This window comes from Phyllobates terribilis, unplaced genomic scaffold, assembly GCF_046119375.1.
Source record: "Phyllobates terribilis strain yellow unplaced genomic scaffold, ASM4611937v1 Scaffold_11__3_contigs__length_659146591, whole genome shotgun sequence".
Taxonomy (NCBI): domain Eukaryota; kingdom Metazoa; phylum Chordata; class Amphibia; order Anura; family Dendrobatidae; genus Phyllobates; species Phyllobates terribilis.
In genome coordinates, this window is record NW_027362771.1 from 624,804,803 (window position 1) to 624,816,783 (window position 11,981).

Consider the following 11,981-nt stretch of genomic DNA (forward strand, 5'->3'; position numbering starts at 1 on the left):
TGTTAAGCTACTGTGATCTCCACCACTTTTCCAAGGGGCATTAAAACCGTCTTGTTAAGCTACTGGGACCTCCACATCTCTTCCGAGGGGCATTAAAACTGTCTTGTTAAGCTACTGTGACCTCCGCCACTTTTCCAAGGAGCATTAAAACTGTCTTGTTAAGCTATTGGGACCTCCACGTCTCTTCCGAGGGGCATTAAAACTGTCTTGTTAAGCTACTGTGACCTCCGCCACTTTTCCAAGGAGCATTAAAACTGTCTTGTTAAGCTATTGGGACCTCCACGTCTCTTCCGAGGGGCATTGAAACCGTCTTGTTAATCTACTGGGACCTCCACGTCTCTTCCAAGGGGCAATAAAACCATCTTGTTAAGCTACTGTGACCTCCACCACTTTTCCAAGGGGCATTAAAACCATCTTGTTAAGCTACTGGGACCTCCACCACTTTTCCAAGGGGCATTAGAACCATCTTGTTAAGCTACTGGGACCTCCACATCTCTTCCGAGGGGTATTAAAACCGTCTTGTTAAGCTACTGTGACCTCCACCAGTTTTCCAAGGGGCATTAAAATCGTCTTTTTAAGCTACTGGGACCTCCAGGTCTCTTCCGAGGGGCATTAAAACCGTCTTGTTAAGCTACTGGGACCTCCACCACTTTTCCAAGGGGCATTAAAACCATCTCAAAGCACAATCGTTAGCAATCCCGAAAAGTAGGAAGAATGGGAAGCATTTAAGGAAACCAGGATGGATGAACACAGAACTTAAACACATGCTAAAAAGAAAGAAAGAAATGTTTATTCAATGGAAAGAGGGAGGCATATCTAAAGAAGATTATAATACAGTCTGCAGATCCTGCAGGGCACGTATCAGGTTAGTTAAAGCTGACAATGAATTAAGGCTTGCAAGAGATGTCAAAAGCAATAAAAAAGGATTTTGGGGGTATGTCAAAAGTAAAAGAAAAGTCAAAGATGCTATAGGATTTTTACAGGATGAAAATGGAGAAATGGTAAGAGAGGATGTTGAGAAGGCCGAACTTTTTAATTCCTATTTTGCATCTGTTTTCTCTCAGAAAGAAAATGTAACATCAACTGATCTTCACTGTCCTTTTAAAGGAATAGAGGAATCCAAGTTATCTGTAAACAGAAAGATTGTGAGGGAATATTTAGCTAACATAAATGAGTTCAAGTCTCCAGGTCCAGATGAATTACACCGCAGAGTACTGAAGGAGATCATAGAAGAAATTTTAGAACCACTCTCCATAATCTTTGAAAATTCTTGGAGAACAGGAGAAGTCCCAGAAGACTGGAGAAGAGCAAATGTTGTTCCTATCTTCAAAAAGGGGAAGAAGGTGGACCCAGGGAACTATAGGCCGGTAAGTCTGACTTCTATACCAGGAAAGATCTTTGAACAAATTATTAAACAACATGTATGTAAGTACATGGATAAGAATGAAGTGATTAACCAGAGTCAGCATGGGTTTGTAACTAACAAGTCATGTCAGACTAACTTAATTTCCTTCTATGACAGAATCACTGACTGGGTGGATCAGGGAAATGCTGGCGATATAGTATATCTTGACTTCAGCAAAGCATTTGACAAAGTATCTCACACCATCCTTATTGAAAAAATGACCAAGTATGCAATGGACCAGGCAACTGTTAGGTGGATTCATAACTGGCTTAGTGATCGGACTCAAAGGGTGGTTGTAAATGGCTTCACATCCAGCTGGATGAATGTCTCAAGTGGGGTACCACAGGGCTCCGTCCTGGGACCTGTATTGTTCAACATCTTTATCAATGATTTAGATGAAGGAATTGAGGGTAAACTGATTAAATTTGCTGATGACACAAAGCTAGGAGGGATAGCTAATACTAGAGAAGAGAGAGAGAGGATTCAAAAAGACCTAAATAAACTGGAGCAGTTGGCAGCAACCAACAGAATGGTTTTTAACAGGGAAAAATGCAAAGTACTACATCTGGGCAATAAAAATGAAAAAAGCATATACAGAATGGGAGGAATAGAGCTAAGCAACAGTACATGTGAAAAAGACTTAGGTATACTAATAGATCATAGACTGAACATGAGTCAACAGTGTGATGCAGCAGCAAAAAAAGGCAAATACAATTCTGGGATGTATTAACAGAAGCATACAGTCTAGATCACGTGAAGTCATTATCGGTCTTTACTCCTCTTTGGTCAGACCTCATCTGGAATACTGTGTACAGTTTTGGGCACCACATTTTAAAAAAGACATAGACAAACTGGAGCAAGTTCAGAGAAGAGCGACCAGAATGGTGACTGGTCTGCAAACCATGTCCTATGAGGAACGGTTGCAGGATTTGGGAATGTTTAGCTTGCAAAAAAGAAGACTGAGAGGAGATTTAATAGCTGTCTACAAATATCTCAAGGGCTGTCACATTGTAGAAGGATCATCTTTATTCTCATTTGCACAAGGAAAGACTAGAAGCAATGTGATGAAACTAAATGGGAGGAGACACAGATTAGATATTAGAAAAAACTTTTTGACAGTTAGGGTGATTAATGAGTGGAACAGGCTGCCACGAGAGGTGGTGAGTTCCCCTTCAATGGACGTCTTCAAACAGAGGCTGGACAGACATCTGTCTGAGATGATTTAGTGAATCCTGCTTTGAGCAGGGGGTTGGACCAGATGACCAAGGAGGTCCCTTCCAACTCTACCATTCTATGATTCTATGATCTTGTTAAGCTACTGGGACCTCCTCCGCTTTTCCCAAGGGCATTAAAACCGTCTTGTTAAGCTACTGGGACCTCCACATCTCTTCCAAGGGGCATTAAAACCATCTTGTTAAACTACTGTGACCTCCACTACTTTTCCAAGGGGCATTAAAACTGTCTTGCTAAGCTACTGGGACTTCCACGTCTCTTCCGAGGGGCATTAAAACTGTCTTGTTAAGCTACTGTGACCTCCACCACTTTTCCAAGGGGCATTAAAACTGTCTTGTTAAGCTACTGGGACCTCCACGTCTCTTCCGAGGGGCATTAAAACCATCTTGTTAAGCTACTGTGACCTCCACCACTTTTGCAAGGGGCATTAAAACCGTCTTGTTAAGCTACTGTGACCTCCACGTCTCTTCCAAGGGGCATTAAAATCGTCTTGTTAAACCATTCTGAACTCGACAGCTCTTCCAAGGGGCATTGAAATGTTGTTTTTATTTAACTCTAACCTCCATGACTCTTCCAACTGGCATTGCATTTCCTCCTAATTTTAGTCAGCTTTTGCTTTTCAATGCATAGGCGAACACTAAGGGAGACCCACTCCCCAATAATGGGTAGAAGGTTTTTAGTATGTTGTAATCCACGTCTGTTTCAAGGGCCATTGCAATTCCTCATAATTTTTGGAAAGCCTTCCATTCACTGCTTAGGCCAACAGTGCACAGGAGACCCAGTTGCTATAAATGAAAAAAATGGTTTAGTTAAGGCCCTCTGACCTCCATGTCACTTCCAAGGGGCATTGGAGTGCCTCGAAATTTTTGGTAGGCATTGCACTCACTGTATGCCCTATAACTGTGTAGCCGAATTGCTCCTTTTGGTACAGAAACATATCCTACAAGACATGTGTGGTTGACTGGCCTGATATTGATATGAATGGTCCCTGTTCCTCCTGCTCTTTCACCTCATCCATCGTTCATCACCTGAAGCTTTGTTTTAACGGGAGTCATAGAACTGGAATAGTAGCAGTAAAGCATCCTGCAATCCTCTGAGGAGGTAGGATATGCGCCAAAACGCTGACCACCTCAGGCCTAGCTGCTACTACATACATGCGCTTGCATTCCAAGGAACAGAAAGCTAAGGAGATGGATGTCCTCATGATCATGAATAATTTACTTGTTGTGTAGGCAGCTGACCACTGCTGCTGTCTACCTTTTGAACTACCGTTTGCGGTTCTGATTGACCCAGGAATAGCAATCCTCTATGTCTGGAGGACGTGTTGCATTTCAGTGTCCAACTGTGTCCCGGCTTCCACAATATTAACCCAGTGTGAAGTCGTGAGATGGACCATCCCTAGCCACATTCACTTGTCCACGTGTTTGTGTTTCGGCTGTCCTACAAATAGGGGTGGCTGGGGACCGTTTATGGACACCCGGCCGCAGGGTGGCTAGGGACCGAGTATGGACACCCGGCCATCTACTGGCGGCTGGGGACCGAGCGTGGACACCTGGCTGCCGGGCGGCTGGGGACTGAGTATGGATAACAGGTCGCCGACGCAGTCATGACGTGGTGGCCAGATTCCGTCTCCACATGCCTAAAAGGCCCAATTTGAAGTGCAAGAAAGCTAGAAGTATGGTATTGCAGCCTGGGGGTGAGTGGGTGGCAGGCTGCATGCTTACACTTGTATTCCAAGAAAACAAAGCAGATGCTAACTTCTATCATCATCATGCTCCTCCTCTTGGCACTCTCAACTCCCCTGATGGAGAAGCCAGGGCCCACTGGAGGAGTGTGGTTCTCTGGTGGGCTCGTCCAATGCTGTCCTAAAGCAGGCCAGGCTAAGAAAACTGTGTGGGGGGATGTTCTAAGGAGAAATAGGGGCGGCTGGGGACCATTTATGCACATCCGGCTGCCCCCAGGCGGCTGGGGACCGTGTGTGGACTCCCGGTCGCGAGGCAGCTGGGGACCGAGTATGGACACCTGGCAACCCCCTGGCAGCTGGGGACCGAGCGTGGATACGCGGCTGCCGGGCGGCTGGGGACTGAGTATGGATACCAGGCTGCCGACGCAGCCATGACGTGGTGGCCAGATTCCGCCTCCACATGCCTAAAAGGCCCAATTTAAAGTGCAAGCAAGCTAGCAGTATGGTATTGCAGCCTGGGGGTGGGTGGGTGGCAGGTTGAACACTTACGCTTGCATTCCAAGAAAGCAAAGCAGATGCTAACTTCTATCATCATCATGCTCCTCACCTTGGCACTCTCAACTCCCCTGATGGAGAAGCCAGGGCCCACCGGAGTAGTCTGGTTCTCTGGTGGGCTCGTTCAATGCTGCCCTAAAGCAGGCCGGGCTAAGAAAAGTGTGTGGGGGGGATGTTCCAAGGAGAAATAGGGGCGGCTGGTGACCGTTTATGGACACCCGGCCGCCCCTTGGCGGCTGGGGACCGAGCGGGGACACCCGGCCGCCGGCAGCTGGGGACTGAAAATGGATACCAGGCAGCTGATGCAGCCATGACGTGGTGGCCAGATTCCGCCTCCGCATGCCTAAAAGGCCCAATATAAAGTGCAAGCAAGCTAGCAGTATGGTATTGCAGCCTGGGGGTGGGTGGGTGTCAGGTTGCACACTTACGCTTGCATTCCAACAAAACAAAGCAGATGCTAACTTCTATCATCATCATCATGCTCCTCACCTTGGCACTCTCAACTCCCCTGATGGAGAAGCCAGGGCCCACCGGAGGAGTGTGGTTCTTTGGTGGGCTCGTCCAATGCTGCCCTAAAGCAGGCTGGGCTAAGAAAAGTGAGTGGGGGGAAGTTGACAGGAGAAATAGGGGCGGCTGGTGACCGTTTATGGACACCCGGCCGCCCCTTGGCGGCTGGGGACCGAGCGGGGACACCCGGCCGCCGGCAGCTGGGGACTGAAAATGGATACCAGGCAGCTGATGCAGCCATGACGTGGTGGCCAGATTCCGCCTCCACATGCCTAAAAGGCCCAATATAAAATGCAAGCAAGCTAGCAGTATGGTATTGCAGCCTGGGGGTGGGTGGGTGTCAGGTTGCACACTTACGCTTGCATTCCAACAAAACAAAGCAGATGCTAACTTCTATCATCATCATCATGCTCCTCACCTTGGCACTCTCAACTCCCCTGATGGAGAAGCCAGGGCCCACCGGAGGAGTGTGGTTCTTTGGTGGGCTCGTCCAATGCTGCCCTAAAGCAGGCCGGGCTAAGAAAAGTGAGTGGGGGGAAGTTGACAGGAGAAATAGGGGCGTCTGGGGACCGTTTATGGACACCTGGCTGCCCCCAGGCGGCTGGGGACCGAGTGTGGACACCCGGCCGCGGGGCAGCTGGGGACCGAGTATGGACACCCGGCTGACCCCTGGCAGCTGGGGACCGAGCGTGAACACCCGACCGCCAGGCGGCTGGGGACTGAGTATGGATAACAGGCCGCCGCCGCAGCCATGACGTGGTGGCCAGATTCCGCCTCCACATGCCTAAAATGCCCAATTTGAAGTGGAAGCAAGCTAGCAGTATGGTATTGCAGCCTGGGGGTGGGTGGGTGGGTGTCAGGCTGCCCACTTACGCTTGCATTCCATCAAAACAAAGCAGATGCTAACTTCTATCATCATCATCATGCTCCTCACCTTGGCACTTTCAACTCCCCTGATGGAGAAGCCAGGGCCCACCGGAGGAGTCTGGTTCTCTGGTGGGCTCGTCCAATGCTGCCCTAAAGCAGGCCAGGCTAAGAAAAGTGTGGGGGAAGTTCAGCAGAGAAATAGGGGCGGCTGGGGACCGTTTATGGACATTCGGCCGCCGGGCGGCTAGGGACTGAGTTTGGATAGCAAGCTGCCGATGCAACCATGACATGGTGGCTGGCGTCTGCCTCCACATGCCTAAGCAAGCTCGCAGTATTCTATTGCAGCCTGGGGTGGGTGGGTGGCAGGCTGCATACTTGCGCTAGCATTGCAAGGAATGGGGGAGGTACAAGTGAACACTGCTCTGGGAGAAGGACATGGACGGTGATTGTTGCAACTCTGCAATGACAGGTGCATGGCGGGAGGCATCTTCGCTTGCGTCAAGGATCACTTATGATGGGCACACTTTTAGGCAGTGACCTCGCAGTCAGAGATGATTCCAGAGCTCTTCCCCATGCTGTTCCCATGTCTTTTCAGCACTGTATGCATGTGTCACACAGCACATGGCCAGATAAGGTTGTAAAATGTTAAAATGACATTTCCTGGTGAATGCATTTGTTTTGGTTGAAAGCAATGCAAAATTGCAAAAACGCATCAAAATCGCTACGTGTGAACATAGCCCAAGGTGTGGAGGACTATTTTTGGTTTTGGTTATTTATTTTGCCTTATATACAAGTCATTACCCTGGAAAGGATGTTCCTTAACATATTTCCCTGGAATATCCATTTTGGTTTAGTTTTTGTATGTTTTATTGTGTGTCCGTAAAAGTGGTGTAATACTCTGAAAACGTTGTTGACAGCAGTGATCTGGGAGTCAGAGATGCTTCCAGGGGTCTTCCCCATGCTGTTTTCATGTCATTTGAGCACTGTTCCCATCGATTTGGGCAATTTTTAGGCCCTCTGCAGTCCGCCGGGAGGAGCCGCCTGAAAAATGCTCGAGTTTCCCATAGACTTACATTGGGCTCGTTGCTCGGGTCGAGCACCCGAGTATTTCAATGTGCTCGACCCGAGCAATGAGTACCCGAGCATTTTAGTGCTCGCTCATCACTACACACCAGTCAACGGGTTGAGTTTGGTGTTTCGGCTCCACCGGTTCACTATAAGTTGACCTTCAATTCCAGATCCAACTGGTGGAAGGTGTGACACTGTTTCTGGAAGAAAACCTATTATGGTTTATGGGGTTTTATCTTTATTGCTGAGTGGGCGCACCATACTCTTCAATATATAGGACAACTGATATGGTAAATCCCTTTTAGTATAATAGCATAATATAATCGTACAAGCGTCCCTCTGTCTGAAGCCTCTATAGACTGCGCAAGCGCGACACGCCAACGCAGTCTGGCTCCAGACAGAAGCATGCATTGAGCCGTTACAGGTAAGAGGAGTGTATGGCACCGGAGATGCGTAGACACAGAACGCATACCGCGATCTCCGGAGCCATACTTACATACTTACCTGACCGGGAGGAGCGTTGCCGTGGCGCCTCTCTTCTCGCCGGAGACCGGGGCAGGAATGAAGGAATCGGCGCATGCACATGGCGTTATCCAGCGCCATTTTACTGAAGTCGAATTTGCAGTGTGTCTTTATCAAAATGGCGCCGGACAGCGCGGTATAGGCACTCGCGTACTTCGGCGCCACACTCCTCCCCCGGCCTCCTGCATAACAGGACACAGCAGCACTGGAGCACAGGGAAGAAAGGTGAGTATAAGTGGGTTTTTTTTGTATGTGTGCAGCGTGATAGGGATGAGGGGTGCCATGCATACAGGATTGGGGGGGTGAGGGGGCCACACATACCAGGATTGGGGGATGAGTGGTACCATACATACCAGGATTGAGGGGTGAGGGGGGCCATGCATACTAAGATAGGGGGATGAGAAGTTCCATACATACCAGTATAGGAATGAGGGGTACCATGCATACCAGGATGATCGATGAGGTACCATGCATACCAGAATAGGAATATGTGGTGCCATGCATACCAGGATTGGGGGATGAGGAGTGCCATGCATACCAGGATAGGGATGAGGGATATTGTGTATACCAGGATAGGGATGAGGGGTACCATGCATACCTGGATGAGGGGTACCATACATACCAGGATAGGGATGAGGGATGGGGTGCCATGCATACCAGGATGAGGGGTGCCATGCATACCAGGATTGGGGATGAGGGGTGCCATGCATACCAGGATTGGGGGTGAGGGGTGCCATGTATACAGGATTGGGGGTGAGGGGGTGCCATGCATACCAAGATTGGGGGTGAGGGGTGCCATGTATACAGGATTGGGGGTGAGGGGTGCCATGTACACAGGATTTGGCGGTGAGGGGTGCCATGTATACAGGATTGGGGATGATGGGTGCCATGTATACAGGATTGGGTATGAGGGGTGCCATGCATACCAGGATTGGGGATGAGGGGTGCCATGCATACCAGGATAGGGATGAGGGCAGCACATAGCATAATGGAGGAATAGGATTGGGGAGCACAAATACCAGGATGGGGGCAGCACAAATACCAGGATGGGGGCAGCACATACCAGCATGGGAGACCATAATCCAATAAAAATGCTCACCACTCGCGGGTTGAACGGGCTCAATAGCTAGTTGCATAAAGCGGTGGAGTGCTGCTCCACTCAGGAATGACAGAAAATTGTAGATATACAGAGATGTCTGTTGAAGGGCTTGGTCATGAAGAGGCAATGAGCTTGATGGTTACACAATCTTATCTTGCTACAAGTTGACAGTTGTCTGAAATCCAATCCTGCTGGACATTTCTACAACCACATTCGATACCATTAGTTGTGCAACATCTACCATTATAATTCTGCCTGGCCCCAGTCTCAGCCATTACTTTTCCTGCTAGAAGTTTCACTATTGTACAAAATCTGGAACAACCTGGATTGTCTTTTATCTAAAAATTATTCTTCCAATATCAATAAGGTTTGCATTTTATACTGGTTGACCCATTGTCAATCCAACTTGCCCTATATGCACATTTTTGCTTGTTCTCAAGCCACATCAGGTTCCGTTGGGTTGCTCGCTTCCTCAATTACTCAGTACAGTAGACCATTACTTCGCCAAATATCTTGGTTGCTTAATTTACATTTTCATCCAAGTGTCCTCAATGGAGAGGTGCACAGAGGACTAAGTCCATAATTCTGTTTTCGAGATAACAGAAGAATGGATTACTTTTGACTCTTCAGTTCTGTTGATCTAGAATTTGGAAACTGTATTTATTTTCTGAGCTGAGATCATAAAAAAGAAGCTTCTCTAGATATCTAGATATACAGACAGACACTAGTGATGACATTCTTCTAAACGAGCCTTTCTTCGGCTCCAGCAATATCTGATTTTGTAAAATTTTTTGCTAATAATTTTGAGATTCCCGATCTTACGCTATAATTCAGACTGAGATTTGTGTCCACCTCCATTCATTGCTGCACAAGGTGAAAAGAAAACATTGGACTTACAAAAGGTTTTTCAAATTTTTTATTTTCTTTGGAAAGCACCAACAATTTTCTATGGTTAGTATTCAGTTTTTTTTATTTCGGCTTCATTGATGTAAATGGGACAGAACTCCTCTGCCTCACGCAACCAATGGACAGGTGTGGTGGTGTTTTTGGAAGAAAGGAGCCATGCTTTCCTGTTTCTCTAATCTTGGCCTTAGGTTCATCCTTGAGCAGAGAATCAAGTAGAAGTTAGGAGACTTATAGGCCAGACAATGTTTCCTGGGGAAAAAGTATACAAACTAACCTCTTCAAATCGGAAGACATTGGGGCTTCTACCATCACCTTTTAGAGGTAGCAGTCTCCCTTTGCTGACTTGATGCTCTTCTAGAGGAGATATTTTGAGCCAGACCTCTGTTCCCCCAGCCAACTAGTATCTAATTTTGCTCGTATGATGGGCAAGAGCCCCTTCTGGAGAAGATTATGATTTGGTTAAATTACGTGGAAAGGCTTTTTAAAGGTCAATACTGACCACTTGACTAGCTACCTGCATTGGATGGCATTAGAGACTCCGGCCTTTTTTCTTCTTTGGACAAGGTACTTTTCTAATACTGGACTTACTGTACATGGTAGTGATTTTTCTTTATTTAGCCAATTAATTTTTTTCTTTCCTGCCTTATTTTTCTTAGCTTGTTTTACATGGCTTATTTCTGTTTGGAATAAAGAAGTATATGAACGTTGCAAAACATGCTTGCATTTCTTGATTCCTTAGGCTGTATATTATGGGATTGAACAAAGGCGTTAATACGGTGTAAAAAAGAGAGAGGATTTTGTTGACTTCCACCGAGCGTTTGTGAGAAGGAACCAAATAAATGATGAGGATTGTCCCAAAGTATGTACAGACCGAGGCCAGATGTGAGCTGCACGTGGAAAAAGCCTTCTGCCGCCCAGTCTCTGAGGGTATCTTGACAATGGTGTAAAATATGACCACATAACTTAAGATAATGAGCACAAAAGGAAGAATACCCATTAACATGGCATATACCAATACTTCTACCTGCACCAGTGAGGTATCAGAAAAAGACAGATGCAAAATGGGTTCTAAGTCGCAAAAGAAATGATCAACTACATTTGCACCACAGAACTGTAGGTTTGATATAGTTGTGACTATTATACACATTCCTATGAAGCCAGAAAGCCAAGCCCAGACCACCAGATGAATGCAGGTCTTAAAATTCATAATTGAAGCATATCTCAGGGGGTTACAGATGGCTAAGTATCGATCAAAAGCCATGACTGTGAGAAGAAGGCATTCGGCGCTCCCGGATGACGTGAAAATATAGAACTGGATAATACAGCCATTTAAGGAGATTGTCCCACCGTCGCTCCACATGACATAGATCATATTAGGCATGATGTTGGCTGTGAAAATAACTTCACAAGAAGAAAGGTTACAGAGAAAAAAGTACATGGGAGAGCTGAGCCTTGGGCTTGTGGTAATTAAGCCAATTATTATGAGGTTCCCGACCAGAATGATGAAATATGTTAGAAGACACATGAGGAGGACAATGGGCTTGACCAGGTGGAGATGTCCAAATCCAAGAAGGACCAGTTCTGTCATTAATGTCTGGTTCTCTTGGCACATTCTCTGTTGCAATGTAATAAAATAATATTGAAACTTCCTATTCTATAAATTCAAAACAAGAGATCAGTAACCACGAAAAAGTTGTGTAAAAACTTGTAAAAACTGTACAGGCTGGAAATGATCTAATCCTTATAAACAGGGAAGAAATGGTTGAGGAGGTAAAAGTGGCTGGGACCCTAGGAGGCAGCGATCATGCTGTTATAGAATTTTGGAAAACTAGAGGAGGAAGACATGTGAAGACTCAAACTTCAAGGTTAGATTTCATAAAGGCAGATTTTAAGCGACTCAGAAAGAGAATAGGTGGGATCCAATGGCTGGATGTCCTTAAGGACAAAAATGTCCAGGAAAGATGGGAAATTTTTAAAAATGAGATTCTCAAAGCACAATCGTTAACAATCCCAAAAAGTAGGAAGAATGGGAAGCATTTAAGGAAACCAGGATGGATGAACACAGAACTTAAACACATGCTAAAAAGAAAGAAAGAAATGTTTATCAAATGGAAAGAGGGAGGCATATCTAAAGA

General features: G+C 46.5%; 1 protein-coding gene across 1 annotated transcript; it reads right to left on the bottom strand.

Annotated features, from left to right (window-relative positions):
- Positions 1-10,498: 10,498 nt before the first annotated feature.
- LOC141167435 (olfactory receptor 11A1-like) lies at positions 10,499-11,458 on the bottom strand. The gene has a single exon (XM_073654839.1). It carries the CDS (start codon positions 11,456-11,458, stop codon positions 10,499-10,501), a length of 960 nt encoding a protein of 319 aa, XP_073510940.1.
- Positions 11,459-11,981: the final 523 nt, after the last annotated feature.

Bases quoted from the DNA above. Each gene is read 5' to 3' on its own strand.
- LOC141167435 (XM_073654839.1), bottom strand. From the start codon at position 11,458: ATGTGCCAAGAGAACCAGACATTAATGACAGAACTGGTCCTTCTTGGA.